Source organism: Capra hircus, chromosome 19, assembly GCF_001704415.2.
Source record: "Capra hircus breed San Clemente chromosome 19, ASM170441v1, whole genome shotgun sequence".
Classification (NCBI taxonomy): domain Eukaryota; kingdom Metazoa; phylum Chordata; class Mammalia; order Artiodactyla; family Bovidae; genus Capra; species Capra hircus.
In genome coordinates this window covers 38457956-38481542 of record NC_030826.1, presented here as the reverse complement: position 1 = coordinate 38481542, position 23587 = coordinate 38457956, and the positions used below count along the sequence as shown (strand labels likewise).

Here is a 23587-nt window from a genome sequence, read left to right as displayed (position 1 = left end):
TATTCATTCTTCTGTTATAGTTATGCTACATTGAATGGTTGTTTTGCTTATTCAGCCACCAGAGTTGTTTGACCATATGGACTTGACTTCGGCCTCATCAGCATTGAATATTTTTTAACTTCTGTTAGTTGAATGGGTATAATGGTTTTAATTTTGTGAATGATCGTCTTGTAGTATTCTTGAATATGTTTCCATTTGTTTGTTCCTGTTTCTTGTTTGAACTCACCTGTTTGTCTTTTGTTTATAATTTGTAATTTTTTAATAAATTAGAACAAATTGTGATATAGTTCACTTAATGGCAAGGCAAGGGTAACATTAATTTGGTCCACTGTTTGTTTCCTGAACCTGAAAAAAAAACACAAAATTGGTCAATGATGCAGTTTCGAGTTATATAAAATTTCTGCTTTGTTTACAAAAATAAAAATGTAAATATTTTAGATTTTCATTGTTTGTATTTATCTTCTAGAGGATCTCTGGGAAAGTTTAGAAAATGCTAGTGGTAAACCTATAGCAGCTGTGATGAATACCTGGACCAAACAAATGGGATTCCCTCTCATTTATGTAGAAGCAGAACAGGTAAACTTATACAAAGTTCTTCAATTTGTCTGATATTATATTAAATGAAATTCAATCGGTGTTACCAGTTTGCTTTTCTGTACTTTAAGTATTCTAGGTAAGATTTAAACCAGCCCTTATACTCCTTTCTCAGTGATTTATTATCTGTATACCCAAAAGTTTGCCCCACATCTTTAAAATTATACATGGGTACAGTAGAAAACAAAATATTGTCTGCCCTTACTGTCCTCGAGGAAAACACTATAACATTGTTGATATAATTCTAAAATCACCAAAGGAGATTTATTCTAAGAATGCAAAGTTGGTTTAATATTAAACAAATTAAGCAAGGTATTGATTCATAATTACTACATTAACAGAATCAAATTAGAAGAACCATATGCATTACTAGATGCATAAAAATTTGATAAAATTCAACACCCGTTTATAATACCCTTCTTCAAAATTAGTTTTTAATGTTGGATGGCAGTATGATGTGATTTTGATTAGAATTAACATTCATATTAGTTGAACTGTTATCTGAATTCAGACAGGTGTAGTTCAAAATGAGTTGTCCTCCAGAAGGATTGAAAATTACACATCAGAAAGTTTGTCTTAGTTTAACTGTATGAAATTGTGAAATCTTTCTCTTAAATGTCTTTGCCATGATTTTATGAGCTGCATAGAGAATTAATTCCGTTCATTTAGGGAGGAAGATTCATAGCTCTTTTTTGGTATGTGTTTGTCCTTGTGGTTCTGTGTTGTCCCTAAAGCTAATATTTTACAAAGCCTTCTCATTGTGGCAGTTTAAGTTAGTAAATTTGCTTTTCTGTAATTTAAGAATCTAGATGACATTTAAATCAGCGCTTCTACTCTCAGAATGCACCCAAGTGCTTGCAAGTTAACCTTTTAGAGACACAGCTTAACCTTAAATATGACTGTATTTTATAATAAAGTATACACATTGGAGGACCTCTCATATTGGCTGCAAGCATTTAAAAAGGCAATTTAGGTAACACAATTAATCCTACTTGGTGGGAAAAGATATCTAAAACTTTAGTGAGCTGCCATTGTGACCTTTCTGTTTCTAGTCTTCTTTCTCCACTCTGGATGGACTAGTCTGTTATAGGAGATGGCTTGATCAAACTTGACATTGACACTCTACACAGATTGACAGATGGTTTTCATTTTACCTGTTTAAAGAATAATATACAGATATGATTGTTGCTTTTACTTCTGGGAATTTCTATCCCTCAAAAACTGTCAGTACCTCAAAACTATTAAAATATTTAATGATTATAATAAAGCAAACTAAGGCCATAATTTTTTCAAGTAGAGTATACTTTTAAGAGCATAATAATTTATCAGAAGAGAGGATACTAATACCTCACTTCCTCCCAATGTTATTGAGACTCAAGGAACTTAAAACATCAAGCTACTTTCAAGATCTTACTTTTTTTGCACTTTTTTGGTCTACAAGCATAGCCAAATTCATCCTCCTTTTTACATTACAATAAAATGCATGCCTATGTCTCAGTTCTTTTACAAATAGGAGAGCTCTGCAACATAGCATCTTGATTATGATCTGTCTCTCACCTTATAGTCCCTAAATTTAAAAAGTTCATTAGTAGTTTCTTTATGGCACTGAAGTGGCCATTGCTTCCCCACTCAGATTTTTAAGTTTTCAGTTCTATCTCTTATAGTCAGTTGATCCCTTTATAAAGGTCATTGACCCAATTTTACGTTTGGTTTAGGTGATCTTAAATCTGTTATAGCTTGTGTTATTTAAAATGTTCTAGAGTATAGTAACAAACAATAACTAAACAAAAGACTGAGCATTGTTGAAGTATTTTTTTTAATGTACTTGCTTTTATTGCTTCTGTTTTTTTAGTTTATTACAGTCTCTCCTCCTGACTTTATTGTTCATTGCAAAGCTTATCCTTTGAAATAGGTTATGTTCTGCTTTCATGTTTGTCATTCTTTTTTTTCACTCAAACTTGAAACTGTTTTGTGTTGGGGTAAAGCCAATTAACAATGTTGTGGTAGTTTCAGGTGAAGAGCTGAAGGGACTCAGCCATCCATATACATGTATCCATTCTAAATGACTTTGAATATTGAATCCACATGCTAATTTAATGTTGCCACTTTTTGGAAATGGAAAAGACTAAACATATAAACCTCCTTCATAAGTTAACTGTGTATCCCTTTTGAAATTTTGAAGTTCTTATCTGGATACATCTCTGTTCTCATGGGCAGTATTACACAGTACCTGGCCTTTTATTTTTAGAGTATTGTTATTTTGAGGCCTTAATGAGAAATAGTGAGTTTTCTTCCATTCTGTAGTTTCATCATGTTTATCACCGTAGCATTTTGTGTATTCAGGAGCCATTTGGCTGCTGGTTTCACCTCTGCTTTGTCACAGAAATGTCTCCTCTAAGAAAAAAAAAGTGTTAATGCTCCTACAGCCCTTGTTTTGTTTTACTTCTTTAGGTAGAAGATGACAGATTACTGAGGTTGTCCCAAAAGAAGTTCTGTGCCAGTGGACCATATGTTGGTAAGCAAATGGCTATACATGGGAGCTAATCAGTGAATTTGGATACTATACCAGTAGTGTTTAAACTAATAATGAATAATTATCCATGTAAAAATAATAGAATTAAATAGAAATAAGGAAATGGTAATAGAATAAAAATGATAGGGAAGGAAAAGGAGGTTCATGGGGTATTTGTAGTATTCTACATCTCTGTGTTACTGGAGGCTATAATGAATGAATAAGGATATGAACATCAAGAAGTGATGTCTCTAGCCTGAATCCCTGAAAGAAAACTTGGTATGCAATTTTGTACTAAGTCTTATGCACTTGTGTACTAAGTACATTTGGTATACTTGTGTATACACAGTGACTTTTTAAAAAAAAATTCTTGGTCATAGTAAGTAACTAAGCAGATAAAGCCCAATGATTATTTAGATTTATTTTGTACCAGTCATTGTGCTAATAAGCACTAGAGCTGATCCTTATTTCATACTCTTAGCAACCCTACTAAGTGGTTCATATTATTTCTGTTTTACAAATGAGGGAGCTGAGGCATAGCTAGATAAGTTAAATTGTCCAAGATCACCTATTTAATGAGTTAAAGAGTAGGAATTCAAATGAAATAGTTGCATTATATAAGTTTATACTCTTAACTACCACTCAACTGTGCTTTTTCAAATATTTCTACATGACATTAGACTCTTGTACCCAGGGAATTAAAGATAAATTGAAAAATTATGACGTGTTTTTCTGCACCTTTCTCACTTCCTTTAAAATAGTTCTCAGCAGGGAGAGAGGTATATCAGAACCACCAGTGCCTTTTCATGTTCAGCCCACCAAATGATGATGCACTCTACCAAGGTTAAGTGGTACAGCCTTCAACTCTGAGCCTTCCCAGCATTGCGAATCACTCTCTTAATAAATGTGTCTGACAAGTCCGACCACAGGTTTATTATCTAAATAAATAATGTCACAGATGCTATTTTCCACATGTACCAGCAGTCTGCACTGTATGACTGACAGGTTTTACGGTTTTTCTGATGCTCTGTGAGCACTGTAGGCTGTATTAAAACCTGAATTATCCTAGTGTCAGGAGAGAATTTTCATCTGTGGTTTAGCCTGATAGCATAAAGCTATTTAAGTGATTAAGATAGTTCCATTAATGTACTGGGCAATGACTTTCTTTTGTTTGGCATCTTAACGCAAAATCTATTTTGCTAATACTTGAGACAGTATATGTGTTTGTCTTACAAAACCTTTGGCTTTTAGCTATGACTCCTCAGTGACGGACTCTTAACAGCTCTCAAGGTGTATCCTATCACAGTGTCTTAGCAGTATGTACACCTATTAAGGACTGCACTTTAGAATTTGTCTAAGTGCTGCGTGAGAGACTTAACCCACTCGAAATGTCTCTTATCATTAAAATCATTATCTCTGTTGCTACAATCTGTAGGGTCACAAAGAGTTGGACACGACTAAGCAGACTAAGTGTGATGTTGCTCTGAAAAGGGAAAAACAACAAAACCATTGTATTTGTGATTCTACACAAATACAGATTATGTTCTCTTTTTTTATAGGCTGTTGTGATTTTGTTAGTAAATTCTTTCTTCATTATTATTCAGGTTACCTAGAAGAGTTCATGCATCATTAAAAAGGAGCTGTTGGCTTAACAGATTCAAGTCCATACATGGGACACCAGTCCTCTCTCTCTACCTTACTTTCCATTTCTTCCAGTGAAAAATTATTTTCAAGTTTTCTGTTTGTTATTCTCTTGCTTAAGGAGAAGACTGTCCCCAATGGATGGTTCCTATCACAATCTCTACTAGTGAAGATTCCAGCCATGCCAAAATGAAGATTCTGATGGACAAGCCAGAGATGAATATAGTTTTAAAAGATGTCAAACCAGACCAGTGGGTGAAGGTGAGTCCAGAAAGGCCATAGACATTTTTATCTTAACTAAATTGATTTATTTCTTTCATTTCCTGTAAGCATTTTATGGCTGGCTCTAAATTCTACTGATTCATTTTGGTCTAGGACTTGCAAAGAAAAAGACATTTCTAAACTTTCTTATGTGAAATTTAGTGTTGTCTAGATATTTGCCTTTATGTCAGGTAAGGGAGTGGTTAATAAGCAATTACAAAGGAATAGGATTAAAGAGGAAAAAAGAGTAGTCTCTGTATAAAGTCACATTAGCCAAAACATTTGCAGTCTTGCAACTTCAAACTGTCCTGTCACTGTAGTGACATGTTACCTTCAGTGATGTGTTGTCATCGTGTGTGTACAACTATAATCAGGTGGGATCAGACGTAATAATCAGTTTGTGTCACTGAAGTGGGAAGTTCCTTTGAGCTGGTGTTTTAAAGGCGTTTCACAAAAATAACAGTAAATATTATTTTTCATCATTCTGTACTCTACCTTTCATAATGAAAATATCTGCTACAAATTTTTCTCCCAGTTAGAGATTCCTGATAGGAATTATGGGCTTCCCAGGTGGCTCAGTGAGTAAACAGTCCACCTGCAATGCAAGAGATGCAGGAGACACAGGTTCGATTCCCTGGGTTGGGAAGGTCCCCTGGAGAAGGGCATGGCAGTCCACTCCAGTGTGCTTGCCTGGAGAATCTCATGGACGGAGGAGCCTGGCGGACTCTTGTCCATTGAGTCAAAAAGAGTTGGACATGACTGAAGTGACTAAACATGCTCACATGCAATAGAATCATGTATTGTCTCAGACTTTCATGCTTGCAGAACTGTTTCTCACTCTGTTTTAAATATATTTTAAAATATTCTCAGTGGACTACTATATATTGCCATTTGGAATTATAACCTGGAGCATATGTAGCAGTATGAAGTTTTTCTTATAAGAAAAAAGTACAATATGGTTATAATTAGGTAAATAAAGATATTCTTCCTATAGTAAAAGATAGAGGGAATCAAAACAATTACTATATTAGAAATGTGAAGTGATTTTTAAATATATATAAATAGTAAAATACATATATCTTATATTGTCATTTTATCATTAAAATATTTTGTATATAAATATTATAAAAAATATTTTTGAGTATTGGTAAATAATACTTTGGTCACTAAGTTGTGTCTGACTCTTGCTACTGTGGAATTTCCCAGGCAAGGGTACTGGGGTGGGTTGTGATTTCTTCCTCCAGGGGATCTTCCTGACCCAGGGATCAAACCCTGGTCTCCTGCATCTCAGGCAGTCTCCTGAATTGCAAGCAGACTCTTACTGACTGAGCATAGAAAATAGTGATAGTCAATGATTACCTCACTCCAAAAATCATATGAAGCTGCCTTTTAAGTCCATGTAATTCTTTAAAATCTAGGTCCTGGCAGTTGCTATTCTGTCGAGACTCTGGGTTCAGCAGATCAATGTAAAGGTTTAGTCTTCCTTGGAGACTTTATTATCCAAGAGTTTTTATATATAGTAAATATTTTCTATAAACTGAAAACTATCCACTGAAATTAGAAACTTAGCCAGATTATTTCTTCCTTTTCAGCCATGTTCTTTCCACTGTCACTCACTTTGCCTCCCACTTATGTCAAGTTTCTGTTTTGTATTGCTTCTGTTTTTATCTTTGATAAGTGATTACTATCTTTATGTGTTGTTTCATTTTATTCCCTGTCTGTTAACATAAATGAGCTTCATTGTTTTTCATTCAGGTGTACTAAAGCTAAAGCTCTTTTCATATCTACAAAAGACTGATTTAAAAAATAAATGCAACTGTTTAATAATACCTGTTGGATGTCTTTTCAGTTAAACCTGGGAACAGTTGGGTTTTACCGGACCCAATACAGCTCAGCCATGCTGGAAAGTTTATTACCAGGTATTCGTGACCTTTCTCTGCCCCCAGTGGATCGACTTGGATTACAGAATGATCTCTTCTCCTTGGTGAGCCTCAAATAGTATGATGGATTTTGTTGATTAAATGGTTTTGTTTTTCCTGGAATGGCTGACTAGAACATAATTAGAAGAATATAGTTCTTACTGAGAGGTGCATGCCTTTGGGACTAAAGAAAATGACTAATTATTAATTGATATGCAAGACTGAACCTGTAGAATTTTCCAGAAACAAATCTCACTTTCTTAAGCCAGCTTTTTGCAACTGTACATAAACGATCATTTGTAAGGCATAAATTCTTTTCAATAGATATAGATATGAACCTTGAAGAGATTTCTCTATTGATGTTTTTTTTTTTAATAATTCAGAGTGATTTATATTTTTCTAAAATAGTGGTTGTACTTTGCTGGGAGACTCTAGAATTTTTTAAACATTCCATTATTATTCAAATTATAATAGCCCATTATCATTCTAAAATGATATTTTATATTCAGCTTTGTTCAAGAAAAAATTTAAAGGAGCACTTAATAGTATTATCTTTATAACTCCAAAACATAGGTTAGATAATTTCTAGATGTCTTTGTGATAAAATTGTCAGATTCCTCCTAATGTTCCTTTAATTGGACTTGAAATTTTCATTCCCGTCTATAGTAACTGGTTTTGGATTCCTCCTTTGTATAAACACAGATTAGCATTGATGCACAAAACCTCACATCTGCTGAGCTCATTGCTGAGAGAGACCTGTCCCAGGAGAGTGGTGTGTTTGTGCACTTGGCTGCTGTAACAAAAGCTCTTTTTCCTAACTCTGTTAGTTAATCCTGAAAGGGACGAATTTGTAGTACCTTCCAGTTTGTCTTCTTTTAGAAATGAGTAAAGGACAGGCTGAAGTTGACACAGTTTGCAGCTCCAGTTTTGAAAGCACCTCTGTCAAAAACTAAAGCCCCAACTGTTTTTGTACCTTTTCTGACAGTATGAAAATTTTCAAAAGACAATACCAAGACCCTAGAAACTCAATAGAAATAGGAAGTTAACTGTTCTCTTTCTTCTTTGTTCTTTCTAAATTGGTGACATTTTAACATTTTTAAAAAGTAGCTGTTTTATAAATAGCAAAAAAGTAAGGAATGTTGTCATAATACTGTTTTTATTTTATAAAATTCTACAGTGTTCTGAACTTATATAGTCTAGTCTCTTCCCTAAGGGATGACTAATTAGCAGAAGACAATGCCAAAAACGCATGCTTGTGCTTTCTGTTTTGTTTTTGTTTGAAGACTAGATTGATTTATGTTTTTTCCTATCCCAGGCTCGAGCTGGAATCATTAGCACTGTAGAGGTTCTAAAAGTCATGGAGGCTTTTGTGAATGAGCCCAATTATACTGTATGGAGCGACCTGAGCTGTAACCTGGGGATTCTCTCAACTCTCTTGTCCCACACAGACTTCTATGAGGAAATCCAAGAGTTTGTGAAAGATGTCTTTTCACCTATAGGGGAGAGACTGGGCTGGGACCCCAGACCTGGAGAAGGTAACGAATGTACTGAACGCGGAAGGAACTGATCAGAAATGGGTCCTCTTTAACTCAGCTGTTGTTGTTGTTGTTCAGTCGCTCAGTCGTGTCCGACTCTGCGACCCCGTGGACTGCAGCACGCCAGGCTTCCCTGTCCTTCACCATCTCCCGGAGCTTGCTCACACTTGTGTCTGTAGAGTTGGTGATGCCACCCAACCGTCTCGTCCTTTGTTGTCCCCTTCTCTTGCCTTCAGTCTTTCCCAGCATCAGGGTCTTTGAGTCAGCTCATTAGAAAACTTAGCTGTGGTTAACAGTAACATCATCTTTGTATCTACTGGACATTACTATGTATTCAGCTAACTAGAAATGAAGACTTAGGACTTTTAAGCCTCCTGGTGAATTTATATAGGTAACCAACATAAAAACGGTGGTATGTGTATTTGTTGCTAAATATGATTTACGCACAGAGCAAATGGTGGAAATAAGTCTTTTACAGAGTTCCAAAGGCCCATTTTTAGTCAAGAAAAGCTAAAAGGGATTTTGGATTATTTTGTTGTTATCATAAATACCAGACACCTATGTACAACCTGAAATGATGTTGAGAGACACAGAGGCCAGTTTTCTGAATTAAAGGAGTTATTTGCTTTCTACATGTGTTCTCTTTATCTCTGTAACCATGTGTTTATTCTTTTGCTGTCATGTAAATGTTAGAATAGTGAGTACAGGCTTTAGATATATTTTCTACCATATGCTAATAACTGAAGGTTGTATTTTCCCCTGCCCTTCTTGTTCTGGGAGTCTTTTGCAATAAGAATAATAGTAAAAATTGTCTAGAACTCTATATCTATCTTTCACTGATTCAGCAAGCACTTATGCACTCAGTAAATAACCAGGTACTATACTAGGAGCTGGTGGTATAACAGTGAATAAAAAGTTGCCCTGTGTGGCTTACATTCTAGGGGAAGGCACAGCAAACAATTCAATAGATAGTATTTTAGGTGGCAGCAAATATCATGAAGAAAAGTTTAGGTAAGGTAGGTCAGGAGTAGGAGTAATAAGCCACTGTTTTATAGAATAGAGAGTGGACGGGATATTTAAGCATAAGCCGAGACCTGTAGAAGAGAACTGTGAGGCTATGTAGTGGGGAAATGGTCCAAACAGAAACCAGCAAGTACAAGAGACCTGAGATAGAGGCATGCTTAGGTGCTCAAGGAGTAACATGGAGGCTGGTAAAGTCAGGGCAGAGTAAGTGTGGGAGAGAGGAGGGCGAGAGCAGAGCAGCTCCAATAGGACCTTTGGGACTCTCACATTTAGTGGTATGAAAAACTCATTTGGAAGTCTGAAGCAGAGGAACATGACTTGATTTACTCAGCTGTGTGAAGAACAGGCTGTAGCGGGGGAGGCAAAAGAGGAAGCAGGGAGACAAGTTAGAAAGCTGTTTGAGTAATGCATCTGGGTGCTGCCTGCAACTAGCATTTGCAAGTAGTAAATTCTGGGTATGTTTTGAGGGTGGAACTAAAAATACTTGGTGGTGGCCTGACTGTGTGGTGGAGAAAGATGGGAGTCATGAAATTTTGGCCTGAAGAACTGAGTGAAGTTACCATATACAGAGACAGGGAAAACTGTTGTAGAAGCAGGTTTGGGTGCAAAAGGGAATCAGGAGTTTTGTTTTGGACATGTTAAATTTGAGGTCCTTTTAGACATCCAAGTAGAGAGTACCATGCTTAGAGGTGCAGGCTGAGTAATACATTTAGTGCATAGATGGTATTCACAGCCATAAGATTGGATGAGACCACCTATGGCTTGAGTGTAGGTGGAGAAAAGAGGTGTGAGGACTGGGTCCTTGGGCAGTTCAGGATTCAAAGATTGGGTAGAAGAGGGGGAATCAGCAAAGGAGACTGACTGGCCAGTGATGTAGGAGAGTTAGGAGGAAGAGGCGTGTCCTAGAAGCCTTAAGCAGTAGAGGGAGGAAAGCGATCAACTGTGCCAATATTGTACCAAGTCAGGCAGAATGATGATGAACTGATGGTTACGTTAACTGGATTCTGTGGCATGGTGGAAGTCCACCAGGACTTCCCTTCCTCAGATGGTAAAGCATCTGCCTACAATGCGGGACACACAGTTTTGATCCCTGGGTTGGGAAGATCTTCTCGAGAATGAAATGGCACCCCACTCCAGTACTCTTGCCTGGAAATCCCATGGACAGAGGAGTGTGGTAGGCTATAGTCCGTGGGATCACAGAGTTACACACGACTGAGCAACTTCACATGGCATGGTGGTGAACAACACCAGAATGGAAGGAGAGGAAAAGGAGACAGCAGTTTTAGACAACTTTTTAAAGGAGTTTTGCTAAAAAGAAAATCAGGTAAAAGGAACTAGGAGAGAGATGTGGGACCAAGGAGGCACTTTTTTACCGTGGGAAATTTTATGTCTTTGTTGATGAAAATGATACAGTAAAGAAAAATTCATGGTGTGAAAGAGAGAGGTAGCTGCTGGAGTGATGGCTAAATACTTGAGAGGAGTTGGCTTTAGGTTGTAAACCAGCAGATCCATAAGAACAAGACAGGAAGTAGATGGACACAGATGGAGGTACATTGATGAGTGTTGCACTTTTCTTTCATGATGACAATATGTGAGACTTCACGGGCTCAAAAACACCGTTTTGAAATAGGGAGAAATGTCTTCAGTTTTCCAGTTTTACAGATGGAAGAATCAAATATAGCAGAATAATAAAAATACTGCATCAACACAGCAAATCAGCACCAGAATTATAAATTGGTTCTTTTAAGAACCTTAGCTAGTCCCTAGTTGTGTTGTCTATTGATTTCTTATGGTTTCCTTAAACCTTTTATGGAGTTACAGTTTAAATACAGCAGAACGCATAAGTTCAGTTCAGTGACTGGACAAATGCATACCACGTTTCCGGCCCCACAGGAGGTTGCCCTGAGGCTACTTCCCAGTCGGTTCCTGCCACCCCCTACCCTTCCACCCCCTGCAGGCAAACACTATTCTGACTTCTTTCATCCTAGATTAATATAGTCTCTTCTAGAACTTTATATAAGTGGGATCATAATATATATTCTGTTATCTGGCTTCTCTCAGTATAATGTTCTAGAGATACATATAGGTTGTTCATTTCTTTTCATTGCTGAGTGGTATTTCATTGTATGACTATATCACAATTTATTTGTCTTTTGTGCTGTTGGAATCTATCAGTTTGTGTGCTAGTATTAACTTTTTTTTGAGATATAATCAGTATACCAAAAAATGCGCCCTTTTAAATACACAGTTGGGTTGTACAACTACCACCACCACCACTATCTTAATTCCAGAAAAATTTCTTTACACTCAAAAGAAGCTCCATACCTGCTGGCAGTTACTCTCTATTCCCTGGCAACACAGTCCCAGGCAACCACTAATCTGCCTAGTGCCTCACAGATCTGCCTGTTCTGACATTTCATATAAATGGAATCATACTCTGTGGCATTTTTTATTTGGCTTCTTTCACTTACTACAGTATTTTCAAGGTTCACCCGTGTTACAGCATGTATCAGCACTTCCTTTTTATAGTCAAATAGTATTTCATTGTATTGCATGATTATACTACATTTTCTTTGTTCATTCATCAGTGTATATATGCTTGGATTGTTTCGACTTTTTGACTGTTAGGAATTCATTTCTCCAGAGTGGAACTGCCGGGTCATACTCTGTGTTTATTAACCTTTTGAGGAATTACTGGACTTTTTTTCAAAGTGCCCACACCATTTTACATTCCTACCAGCAGTATATGAGGGTTCTAATTTCTCTCCATCCTGGCCAACACTTGTTATTGTCTGTTTTATTTTAGCCATCCTAATTGGTATGAAGTGGTATCTCATTGTGGTCTTGATTTGTATTTCCCTAATGGCTAATGGTATTGGTTTCATGTGCTTATCAGCTACCTGCATATCTTTGGAATAATCCATCAGATTCTGATTTAAAAAATCTAAGATTCCAATTTAATCTCCCTGGCATACTAGTTCCGTATGTGGCCTTCCTCTAAATTTGGGGTCAAAACTGTATGATCTAAGTGTATTCCTTCCACACATAATTCTTATTGGTGTAATTACCTAGATGGAGAGAATATTTAATAAATATTTAAATGGATACAGTTGGCATTTAATAAATATTTAATAAATACAGTTGGCATAGACAGAGTCAGCGTATTTGCTTATCTTAGTGTGTTACGTACTTCATTCTCATTATTTGATAAATTTAAATCAAGTGTTCTCTCAAGTACTAAGGTAATTGATTTTGTTTGTTCAAGATTGTAGGCATGGTCTAACACAATTATACAATATCCAGGTGGCATATTTGTAAAAAAATAAGCTTTTTAAGTAGTTCTGTATCTCTTTTACTTCTCAATCAGGTCACCTAGATGCACTCCTGAGGGGCTTGGTCCTGGGCAAACTAGGAAAAGCAGGACATAAGGCAACATTAGAAGAAGCCCGTCGTCGGTTTAAGGACCATGTGGAAGGGAAACAGATTCTCTCTGCTGATCTGAGGAGTCCGGTAGGTTTTCTTAATAAAGTACTTTGATTTCTAGGTGTCTGTGTCATTCTGTGTAGTGTGGAATGTATTTAATAATAACCAAAAATGACCTAAAGAATCTGCTTGCAGTACAGGAGACCTGGATTTGATCCCTAGGTTGGGAAGATCCCCTGGAGAAGGGAATAGCAACCCACTCCAATATTCTTGCCTGGGAAATCCCATTGACAGAGGAGCCTGGCAGGCTACAGTCCTTGGGGTTGAAAAGAGTCAGACACGACTCTGATTAAACAACAACAAAAATGACCTGAGTACTGACTACAAATCATGCCTAATTCTCGTTATACACACCATCTAGGGAGTCTGTAGGCAACATCTGGTTTGTGTAGTCTCTCAGCCCACGCTAGGGTACTAAAAGGTGATTATCAGTGCACAGTCTCCTGTGCTCTGCTGTTACTGCCTGCCCTTTACCTTTCTGGTTGCTGAAGTGGGCTCTTAGATTGTTGCCATAATTTGTATGTAATACCCACACAATTTCTTTTTACTTGCTTTCTGTCTTAACATTAGAATATTTGGAATAAGTTACATATAATCAGATGCCTTCTTTTTTGTTCCTGTATTCTCTTGTAGGTCTATCTGACTGTTTTGAAGCATGGTGATGGCACTACCTTAGACATTATGCTGAAGGTGAGTAAATTTGGAAAGGGCTCCTATTCTCTGCTTTTGAAGTTGAATTGACACAGAGAGTATGACCTTGAATGGTTAAAAAAAAAAGTCCTAACAAAAGAAATGCATGCTGCTATGCACACTATAGGCATGCATAGATTTGGGAAGCTATAGGAGAAATATCTGGAGAAGGCAGTGGCAGCGCACTTTAGTACTCCTGCCTGGAAAATCCCATGGACCAAGGAACCTGGTGGGCTGCAGTCCAGGGGGTCGCTAAGAGTCAGACACGACTGAGCAACTTTACTTTCACTTTTTACTTTCATGCATTGGAGAAGGAAATGGCAACCCACTCTAGTGTTCTTGCCTGGAGAATCCCAGGGATAGGGGGGTCACACAGGGTCAGATATGACTGAAGCGACTTAGCAGCAGCAGCAGCAGGAAAAATATCTGCTCATCTGTACCACCAATACAAATGCCAAATCATCTCATTTATTCACTTTTATAAATCACAAGTTTATGTATCTTAAATCTTAATACTAAAATGTTAAGTTAGATTTAAAAGTCCAGTTCTTAAAAATTTTCCCATCAGTGCAAACTTACTTGGGGTTCTGCCCATTTTAAGTTTATTTCTTTGCCTAGGAAAGGGATAGATGATTAGGTGCCTCAAGGATTTGGTCTGTGCTGGTGCCTCTTATGAACGGACAAGAAATTAATTCACTTGCCTTCATAGCCTCTGTAGTTTCCCAGGGTGGTTGGCATATAGTTAACTCTGACTTAGAAAAAATGTAGATAAAACCATGTCCTTACAACGGCAGTGATCTGTTTGAAAGTCTTACTGTAGAGCAAGTGCTGTCTCCAGTGTGTATCCATGCAGTTATTAGTCTAGCCTGGTGGCATTAGAGGTGGAGGGAGCTGATTCTACTTATCAAATAAAGTATGCAATCAATACATGCCTAAATACCCAAATCATCCATCAGACACATTCATTAAAAGATCCACACTTAGGGGTCTTAATCAGAATACTTTTCTGACCCCAAGTGCATCAGAATTACAAATCTAACTTCTGGTATTTTAGTTTTAAACAAATCGTATTTAAATGATTAGAATGTTTTAAAAATACACAAACTTTATTTAAGAAACTACATTGCAATTGTATTGCTTTAACTGCCTATGTTGTATAAGGGTTTCCTTTCTAATAACACAAAAAATTATACTTTGGGTTTACCTTTCAACTAAATGACATTAAGGTCTCTTCTCACTCTTAATATTCTGTGAACCTGTGCACTATAAATCATGCATTTCTTTGCATGTGAAATGAGATACTTGGTATATTTTGTCTATTCCATAAAGATATGGGAAAAATAACGGTTCTGAAAATTTCATGACAGGTCATTTGACATTTTCATGTCATGGCATATGTTTAAGAATTTATACCAGTGTAATTTAATAAGAGTTTGCATCTGTTTAACACAAGGGAGCCCACAATGATTCAACTTACTATGCAAAGAGCTCTAATGAAGGCAGAATCAGGGTTCTTCAGGAAACCAGTTAGGGGAGGTTGGGGAGGGGTGGACTGGGAGTTTAGAGTTAGCAGGTGCAAACAATTATTTTATATGTGTAACTGAATCACTTGCTGTACACTGAAAACTAACACAACACTGTAAATCAATTATACCTATATAAAATTAAAGGAAACGAAGCCAGTTGATGGGAGATGAGAAGGATTTTGTGTTAGTAATTTAAGAATAATGAAGCAGGCTAAAGAACTAATTCAGAGTATATTTGAAATGCAGTGTTACGGTGCCATCTAGTGGACTCCTGTGACAGGTCCTCTTGGGGGTGGGCTGGGGAATGCTTCCTAAATGCCAGCATTCAGACCTTGACTATTAGAGCTGAAAAGGACCTTAGAAATCATCTGTCCACCCCGCTCATTTTACAGATGGGGAAACTGAGACCCGGAGAGGTTAAGGACTTAGTCAAGATCACACAGCTAGTTAGAGGCAAAGCTGGGTCTAGAACCCAGGTCTTCTGACCTCCTATCTATTTTACTACACTGCTGCTCAAAAGAGTCCAAAGGAAAGGAAGAGGAAACTGGGAGCTGTGATGGGGTCTCCAGACACTGGTCAGTGTTAACTCTTCAGAGGGAAAAAAAAAAAGGTCAAGAGAGTCTATAAATTAAGTTGTCTTAGAGAACTATCTCATATACATTTGAAGTTCTAATTTTTAGAAGAACATAATAATGTTTTGTTTCTAATTATGAAAAGAGATTTTGGTATACTCACTATGGAAGATTTAGAGGCTAGAAAAGTATAAAGAAGAAAATAGAACTTGTAATTTTAAAAAGGTCACAAATATAGCATGTATAATATGATCTTATTGATGATTTGGTTAATGTAAATATAGTAATTTTTTCTTTATGCTTTTCTGTTTTCTTAATGTTCTGCATTCATAATACTTTGCAGTTAAAAATGTGATGCTGCATAATCCTACTGATCAGAGACCATTATTAATGTTAACATTTTGATGTGTTTTCAGGGTATTTTCTCCCCTTCTCATTAAATTTTTAAAAATTCAGAACCATTTTGCTTTGTATCCCTTCTTTCAGTTAATATATCAGTGGCATGTTTATGTCATCAAATATTCTTAAAATATTACTTTCAATAATGCTTCCTGTATTTTTTATTGATGAGTTGAATTGATTTCCAGTGGTATTAGTAATGATGATTATTTTGCCTATCTAACATAGAACATTAGTGAGACATCAATGAATAAAGAATTTGGTCATGACGGGCCTCAGGTCTTGAGGTTGAACTGCTCAGAGCTGATGACAAGCTCTTCATGTAGTGAGCACTTACACCTGATGATTTACTATAGGGGCACAGGACAAAGTTAGTGCTCAGACCTCTTGAAAAATATTCTTTTGTTAATTTCATATCCTGCAATCTTAGCCAATGAGAATGTAAAACAAAAGTTTCACCTTATTCAGGGAGAAATTAATTGTCTCTTTCTGTATTTTTTTCACTATAGCTTCACAAACAAGCAGATATGCAGGAAGAGAAAAACCGAATTGAAAGAGTCCTTGGGGCTACTCTTTCACCTGAATTGATTCAAAAAGTCCTCACGTTTGCACTTTCAGTAAGTTACAATGAAAACTGCTTTTAGAGGGAATTATTACCAACTGATCTATAGCAAGTGTCCTTGATTCATTATTCTCTTGATCTGTCTTAATCCTAAAGGCTTCCTCTTTCTTGAAAAACTGGAGTAAGCTTTTGTTACTAACCACTATATTTCCCTCTAGTGGTAAGAATCAGAATAGTTGGGAGACTATGAAATAAACTGTAAGGTTGACACATCCGTGTGCCTACTTCCTGTCTCTTTCTTCCTTTACCCGAGAGCAGGTATCTATTGAGCAGCCATCTGTTGTACCCATCTCAGTGCTTCATTCTCAGTTTGGCTGATCTGTAGGTTAAACATTCTCCTCTTTGCTAGAAGCTTCTGGTGCCAGTGATTCCTGAAACAAAAAGGGGATTACTTGGGAACCTCAAGAGCATTTGCCCTTTCTGGCATCAGACAATATTCTGGATACGGTAGACTTGTAGTTTTCTTTTTTTAGGAAGAGGTACGTCCACAGGACACTGTGTCAGTAATTGGTGGAGTGGCTGGAGGCAGTAAGCATGGAAGGAAGGCTGCTTGGAAATTCATAAAGGACAATTGGGAAGAACTTTATAACCGATACCAGGGAGGATTCTTAATATCTAGACTAATAAAGGTAGGTGAAAATGTTTGAGTAGCTTGCTTATCATGGATATTACTGAGAGACATTCATGATTCACTCAACCCATAGATTATCGTCTGCTTTTTAAAAGTTTCCTCAAGTAGTTACTAGCTTTACTAAAGAGTTTCTCCATAACCTATCCTGTATCCTGTAGAATAAACTGAAGTTGGGAAAGAGTGGTATGATTTGTTTTTATGGTAAATGGAAGTTTGTTCCTAACCTCTTAGTTGTACTTACTATTTATAAACCATTGTTTTTTCAGCTATCAGTTGAGGGATTTGCAGTTGATAAAATGGCTGGAGAAGTTAAGGTAAGGAAAGTACAGTTTACTTTTCACTTTTCAATCCAGAAAATAAAAATACTAATCAAATTATAATCATAGATTGTTGGGGTGACGTACTTTAGTAGTGTCTCCATGTTTTTCTTGGAGAAAGGTTAGGTTGTATCCTTAAGGCGTGAAGAATTTAGAGTTGGAATCATCTTTGAGGGCATTAAAGTGTTTGAAAGAATGTGGAATTTAGAGTCAGTCAACCTGGATGTAAATCTGTGGTCTGCCCCTTGTTAATTGCGTGATTTCAAGCAGGCTTTTTAACCTCTATGAGCCCGTCTCCTCTTCCATAAAATGAGGTGATGAGATTGTCTAGACTAAGTAATATAGGGGGCCTGGAACATAGTAGAGCTTTCATATTAGTTCTTTTTCCCTTCTGATACTTTTCATAGGTCTTTTATGTGCACAGAGAGACAAGATGACTACGTAGGGACTCCACTCCTAGCCCTTTTCAGTGTCACTTCCACCTTCATTCTTGAAAGCAAGAAGGTTTCAGGGGTGGATTTGGAAATTCTGAGAGCTATAATGTTTGGTTCACATTATGAGTTAATTTACTCAGTCACAGGTTAGTACATAACAGAGAGTCTAGATCAAGATTCAATATTATGTATTGTATTATGTAAATAATTACTTGATTGTAAAGGTAATAAATATTCCTGAAGGAGAAATACATATAATTAGTTCAAGGGGAGGCCAGTGGCCAAGTTAAGGCTAGTAAAGTAGAGGCCTGACTGAAGAGGGCCTTGTAGGCCATATAAAAATGCTCCTAAGAATGGGAAGCCCTTGAAATGGCTTATAAACAAAGGGATGACTTAATCTGGTCTATATGATAAGAATTTCAATCTGGCTGCAGTACAGAGAATGCAGTTTGAAAAGGGGAGATACTAGGAAGCAAAAATGATAAAGTAGCTCGGAGGAGATGGAGTAATGAACGAGATTCAGTTCAGTTCAGTTGCTCGGTGGTGTTCGACTCTTTGTGACGCCATGGACTGCAGGTCGCCAGGCTTCCCTGTCCATCACCAACTCCTGGAGCTTGCTCAAACTCATGTCCATCACCAATTCCCAGAGTTTACCCAAACTCATCTCCATTGAGTCGGTGATGCCATCCAACCACCTCATCCTCTGTCATCCCCTTCTCCTCCCACCTTCAATCTTTCCAAGCATCAGGGTCTTTTCAAATGAATCAGTTCTTTGCATCAGGTGGTCAAAGTATTGGATTTTCAGCTTTAGCATCGGTCCTTCCAGTGAATATTCAGGACAGATTTCCTTTAGGATGGACTGGTTGGATGCCCTTGCAGTCCAAGGGACTCTCAGGAGTCTCCTCCGACACCACAGTTCAAAAGCATCAATTCTTTGGCGCTCAGCTTTCTTTATGGTCCAACTCTCACATCCATACATGACTACTGGAAAAACCATAGCTTTGACTAGATGGACCTTTGTTGGCAAAGTAATGTCTCTGCTTTTTAATATGCTGTCTAGGTTGGTCATAACTTTTCTTCCAAGAAGCAAGCATCTTTTAATTTCATGGCTGCAGTCACCACCTGCAGTGATTTTGGAGACCCAAAAAATAAAGTCTGTCACTGTTTCCATTGTTTCCCCATCTATTTGCCATGAAGTGATGGGACCAGATGCCACGATCTTAGTTTTCTGAATGTTGGGTTTTAAGCCAACTTTTTCACCCTCCTATTTGACTTTCATCAAGAGGCTCTTCAGTTCTTTGCTTTCTGCCATAAGGGTGGTGTCATCTGCATATCTGAGGTTACTGACATTTCTCCCAGCAATCTTGATTCCAGGGCTTGTTTTGTTAATCTTTAATACAGCCAATATTTATTGAATGTTTTGTCTGTATTGTGAACATATCTGGGGGAGGAAGAAGGAAGTAGTCAAGGATAATTTCCAGGTTTCTCATATGTAAGCAGTGGTACTACTTGTTGAGGTAGAATGAGAGGAAGTCTTACTCAGGCTCTAAGAACCCAACTGTGATAGGAGCCTTGGAGCAGGAGCCATTGTCATCCATGTCAATAAAGTGACTGATTTCTAAGAGGTTTAGACTTAATCTGATGAATTAGTCATTCTCTCTTATAGACCTGTGATGACTAGTTCAAAGGAAAGACCCCCACCCCACCCCCGGCTCAGTCCCTATCCTTTTGCTGGTTGATATTTTCTATGAAACCAGGTGTACTTCATTAGAAAATGGTTTATTCAGCTTTTAGTCAGTAAGCACTGCAATAATTACAATGAACTCTGAAGTAGTTTACTGTATGAAAATGTGTCTATAAAATTTTAAATTATTAGAATATGGCAGCAATTTAAGCTTCTTAGTTTTATTATCCCTTACACATTAATCTTTATTGGAAGTAGCCAAAATGTGTTGAATCCTTAACTACTCTATGCCAAGTATTTTATTTTCTCATAGATGATAAAACAGAGGAGTTAATTTACTCAGTCACACTTTAGTACATGATGGAACCTAGATCAAGTCCCAAGGCTGATTTCAAAGTCTAGACTTCAAGTAGGTTTTTTTTTAACCCCTGTGAGCCAGTCGCATCTGTAAATTGGGTGATAAGATTGTCATTTAGATGAAATAACACAGGGGGCCTGGTCCTTGATAATAGTTCTTTTTTACTTTCTTTTGCTGCCTGGACAGTGAACCTTAAAGAATATAGGTTCTTTCTCTCTGATTAGGCTTTTTAGCATATAATACATTAGGGGAAGAATTCCTACAGGTCTAAGGTGCAGCTTGTTTTCTTTTAGCCTGGCAGTGGTAAATTTTCATGAGTGAAGCTTATGAACCCTTCATAGACAGTGGGTATTTTTTCATGGCCTGTGATATTAGCTTCTTACTGTTGCTAGTAATGATCCTACATTCTGGATTGTTTTATGCCAGGCTTTCTTCGAGAGTCACCCAGCTCCTTCAGCTGAGCGTACCATCCAGCAGTGTTGTGAAAATATCCTGCTGAATGCTGCTTGGCTAAAGCGTGATGCTGAGAGCATCCACCAGTACCTCCTTCAGCGAAAGGCCTCGCCGCCCACAGCATGAACCTGGAGCACACCGCCACTGCGGTTCTACTGCTTTGTGCAGGGATAAGGTGGAGCGACTGAACAGCTGATTCACATGCCAAGAATTTGGAGTCTGCTTTCAAGCCAGTGGGGGTTGGACAATGAATGTAGTTAACTGGTTCCTGCTCACACTCCAGAATTAAATTCTATTGAAAAAGGAAAATCAGCAATTCAGCAAAAAAAAAAAATGTAAATATGATAGTAATAAAATAGAGCATAACGAAACTGTGAAACTTCCTGAAGCCTTGTCAGTGGTTAAAAGTATTTAACACTCTCCTGTTATTGACAGATGTTCTGTTTTTATAACCTACAAAAAGGAAACTAGAGGCTTCTGTAAAGAGGATTTTTGTGAAGTGGGTTCTACAAGCAGCCTACAAGCCAAGTGTCCATTGCTGGGAATGGTTAAACATTAAAGGCTGATAGCTGGTATAATATAGAGTCTGTGCATAATCTCAAGTGGGGTTTTTTGTTTTTTGTTTATTTGGCATGGGGACTGATCAGGAAGATATGTTTTCCTGCATAACTCAATCTGAACCAAGGATTGTAGTTTTCCTCCTTGCCTTCCCTTCTGTGTGACCCCTTGGCAAGAAAAAAAAAAAAAAAGTTTAAAAAAAAAAACAACAAAACCTATCCTGGTCTGGGTTTTTTCCTTCCCTTAGTTCCATCCCAACCCACCACCCCGGTGTCCTTCTTAGAGATAAATAATAAGGAAACATCTTTTATAGCCACATTAAATAAGAGAAACTGATATACATTATTTTTCTTTCTTTTTTAAGATGACTTTTAAGAATCCTGAAATGCATATAGGTGAGACAATAGAAATGAAAAGTTTTCAGCCAGGCCTTTCTGAAGGAGTTACTCTGCTGAAAACGGTCTGACAGGCCAACTGTTGACCCTCTTTCTGACAGTATCAGCACTGGCTTCTCCTGGTTCAGTTCGGGCCTGTAAGAAGTCAGTGGTTGCTGATGCAGGGCCCATGTATTCGTGGTAACTGGTTTAAAAAAAAAACAAAGACTGTAAGCCTGTGTGTGCCACTCTGCTTCCACAGTGTATCCTCCTAACAAGCCTCACCAACCTAATCCAGTGAGTTTTAACTCTAAATCTCATTCCTTTCCTCTTTCCCTACTTTTTTTCTTTTCTTTTTCTTTAAAAAAAAAAATATTTTTGTGTGTTATTAACAGGAATTCATATTTGGTGTGGCTTAACTGTATTTCAGAAGGTCATCAGATTGTGAGACTGCTTCCTTGAAACATTTTTGTGCTATTGTTTTAAAAAAATAATAATTAAAAAACAGTTGGCGTTAATAAAAATGTCAATGTGAAATCGATGTCCTGATGTCCTCTGTTCTCTTCGGTAAGCAAGTAAAACCTTTTCTGTCATTCAGGAGGATTATAAGAAGTTTTACTGCCATAGGGGTTTTTTGAGTCGAAGAAAATCCAGTTGCTGAGTTTCTAATGAATAGTACCTAGCCAGAAATACCCTAAGATTCCTCCTAAATTACTTCTGGATTAACTCAGAAACCTATTATAGCTCCTCAGAGTCAGCATTCACGAGTAAACCTTAGCCTGCCAGTTCCTATGTCCTGAGGCTTCCTTTTATCTAGGCATGTGCTTATGTTACCAGCAAAGTAAAGACACCAAACAGACTGAGAGAAATTGTTTTAATGAAAGAACTCAAATCAAATGCTGGAAAGAAGTTGTCTCAGTTTTAGCACACATGCAAGTTGTGTGTATGTAACAGTTCAGTGGTTTGAGTCATGCTGGGGAGATGGTGCTGGCTGCATTCCTCTTCAGAACTGCTGCTCATCCTGTTTTGTGTCCCAGGTCTTGACCCCCATGGACTGCATCAACAGGTTCCGTTGCCCTTTGACTTTAGGTTGTGTTGATCCAATTAGTAACACCCTCAGAAGATCAAAAGGCTGAGGAATGGATATTTAGAAGCCTGGATATTTATTTCCCTGGCTTCTAAGTCACCAGGTCACATAGGTTGTCTGTGTTCCTCTACCAAAGACTGTGACTCCTAACAAGCAGCCCTCTTTAGCTTCTAGCTCCTTCTCTCTGCCCCTTTAGATCTAGGGATAGAAAGGACCACTCATTAACTACCTCCTGAACTCTGCCCATGTCTTTGTGAACAGTCCCTTTATTAAACCTCCTTCAAATTACCCAGTTTTAGTGTATTCTCTGTTTTCCACTAATACCTTGATTGATTTGGGCACCAAAGTCTTGATGCTTTGGGTCTCTAAAGGTCTTAATCCAGCCTTTTCTGTGTCCGGTATTTTGTTTTGTTTTATGTGGCTGCGCCGTGAGGCTTGTGGAATCTCAATTTCCCGACCAGGGATTGAACCGATGCCCTCGGCAACAAAAGCATGGAGTCCTAACCACTGGACTGCAAAGGAATTCCCTGTCAGATGTTTTAGTTTATTGTTTGTCTTCCAAATAGCTCCCTATCCTAGGTAATATACTCATTTTACAGGTGAGAAAGCAGGCTCAGAAAAATTAGGTAAACAGCAAATAACTCTCAGTCCTAGTGGTCAACTCAAGCTTGCCAGTCTGGCACGAACCTGTGTTCTTCCAGCTGATTGTTAGGTTTCCACAATTAGAAGATCATGCAGTCACAATGGATACAAGCAATAGCTTTAAAAATACTTAATGATTCTCCTTTTCCCTAATTTTTGTGAAAGTTCCTCAGTCGTGTCTGACTCTTTGCAACCCCATGGACTACAGTCTGTGAAATTCTCAAGGCCAGAATAGTGGAGTGCGTAGCCTTTCCCTTCTCCAGAGGATCTTC

At 37.6% G+C, this 23587-nt stretch overlaps 1 protein-coding gene across 1 annotated transcript in view; it reads left to right on the top strand.

The window, feature by feature from the left end:
• NPEPPS (aminopeptidase puromycin sensitive) overlaps positions 1-22127 on the top strand; it is a 117532-nt gene extending 95405 nt beyond the window's left edge. The window contains exons 13-23 of the mRNA XM_018064963.1: positions 467-576; positions 3046-3109; positions 4869-5008; positions 6858-6992; positions 8243-8462; positions 12853-12995; positions 13602-13658; positions 16665-16772; positions 17251-17406; positions 17675-17722; positions 20628-22127. Coding sequence (XP_017920452.1) covers positions 467-576; positions 3046-3109; positions 4869-5008; positions 6858-6992; positions 8243-8462; positions 12853-12995; positions 13602-13658; positions 16665-16772; positions 17251-17406; positions 17675-17722; positions 20628-20780 — 1334 coding nt within the window. The 3' untranslated portion in view covers positions 20781-22127. The remainder of the gene's footprint in view (positions 1-466; positions 577-3045; positions 3110-4868; positions 5009-6857; positions 6993-8242; positions 8463-12852; positions 12996-13601; positions 13659-16664; positions 16773-17250; positions 17407-17674; positions 17723-20627) is intronic.